We start from the raw sequence: 1,782 nt of genomic DNA on the forward strand, positions 1-1,782 counted from the left end.
TTTACTGCCGCCGTTTGCTATTACAACAAAACCCAGAAAACTACCAAAGTCATCTAGAACCTAAAGAAATACAAGAAGCAGAACTGGCTTTATTTTATGCAAGCCAGAAGTCTTTAAATAATCAAGATGAAGTTAATCATAAACAGATTAAAAAGCTTGACCCAAAGTTGGATGAAAAAGGCATTTTAAGAATTGGAGGCAGACTACATAAGCTCCATTTACCCTACGAGCAGAGGCATCCAGTTTTATTGGTGAGGAATTCTTCCCTGGCTGAAGCATTCGCTCAGATGATTCATCGATGTACAGGTCATCAAGGATATAGTCGCAATTGCTTTAGCTTTTAAGCGTGGCGTTTACATTATTGGAGGATCAAGATTATTTAAGGATATTGCTTTCAAGTGTTGTTTCTGCAGAACCAGACATCGCCTATTGTTGGGCCAACAGATGGGGGAACTGCCAAGTTTCAGAGGTGAGCCCAATACCCCCCCCCCCCCTTTAGCAGAGTTGCATTAGATTTCTTTGGCCCTATCAAAATAAAGTTAACTCGTAATGCAAGCACTGAAGGAAGTATAATGATCATAACTTGCACCGTCACTCGTGTCATATCTCTTGAACTGGTCGACTCATTGTCTTCAGGTGCTTTTCTCTGTGCTTGGAGAAGATTTACTTGTAATCATGGAATCCATCCAGTTTTGGCAGTAAGTGACAGAGGACGCAATTTCATAGGGGCTCAAGAGAAATTGAATAAGTGGATAAATTCTTGGAACGAGAGCCTAATAAAGGACAAGTTTGCAATTGCTGGGACAAAATTTGAGTGGAAATTCAACACACCTCACGCTTCTCATATGAATGGTGTTGTTGAATCATTGATCAGAAGCTGTAGAAGAGGTTTAGACGCAGTAGCAGATTATCACCACAAGAAATTCAGTGCTTTGGAATGGCAAACAATACTGTCAGAGGTGACGTACCTTGTTAATTCACGACCACTCTTCCCAAACGGACCAGATCCTCTTGAGTCCCCAACTATAACCGGCAATGACTTACTGTTTCCTCACGGGCAACCTTCAGTTCTACAACCATATACCGGTAACGAAGTGAACTTGAGAAGCATGGTAGAGGTAGCTCAACAGAGAATTCAGATATTTTGGGAGACTTGGATTCGTTATATGCCGCCTCAGCTAGTACAAAGATCGAAATGGTTTCATCCCAAACAGAATCTTCAAGTTGGTGAATTGGTTCTTCTTCTGGAACCAGGCCTAAAGGGAGGTGTCGCTCCTAGGGGACTGTGGAGGCGCGGTCTTGTTGAGAGGATTCATCCCGGAAAAGATGGGTTTGTTCGAAGAGTTACTGTTCGAACAGTGGAGAATGGAAAGGTGGTTCACTGGGAGAGACCCATTCATAAACTTTGCTTAATTGCTACGGTACAAGAGCTTCAACATGGATTCCAAGCTAAAGCAGATAAAGATGCTCAAAATTAAATTGGCATAATTTCATTTACATTGTAAACCAAACTGATTTGGTCTCTCTCTATATGTACATGTTTCGAAAGTCCTTTAAATTATTGTGGTTCATTGCATTCTCCACTAGGCGGGAGTGTAGCGGACTTTCAAACGGTTGTTTGTGCTGTTTAAGTATTTATTACTCTAAAGATTTGGATGTCTGTAAATGCTGTTTACCCTTAAACGACCATTAATATGGTTACTGTCTATTTGCTAGTGGTTGCTTCCTGGCTGTTTATATTTTAACGTTTAGTCTTTAGTAGCAAGGTCTGACTGACAGACC

At 41.1% G+C, this 1,782-nt stretch overlaps 1 protein-coding gene across 1 annotated transcript; it reads left to right on the plus strand.

Moving 5' to 3' along the window:
- Positions 1-572: 572 nt before the first annotated feature.
- On the plus strand, positions 573-1,478 carry LOC135224266 (uncharacterized). Its single transcript, XM_064263112.1, has one exon. It carries the CDS (start codon positions 573-575, stop codon positions 1,476-1,478), a length of 906 nt encoding a protein of 301 aa, XP_064119182.1.
- The last annotated feature ends 304 nt before the right edge of the window (positions 1,479-1,782 follow it).

Source organism: Macrobrachium nipponense, chromosome 10, assembly GCF_015104395.2.
Source record: "Macrobrachium nipponense isolate FS-2020 chromosome 10, ASM1510439v2, whole genome shotgun sequence".
NCBI lineage: Eukaryota > Metazoa > Arthropoda > Malacostraca > Decapoda > Palaemonidae > Macrobrachium > Macrobrachium nipponense.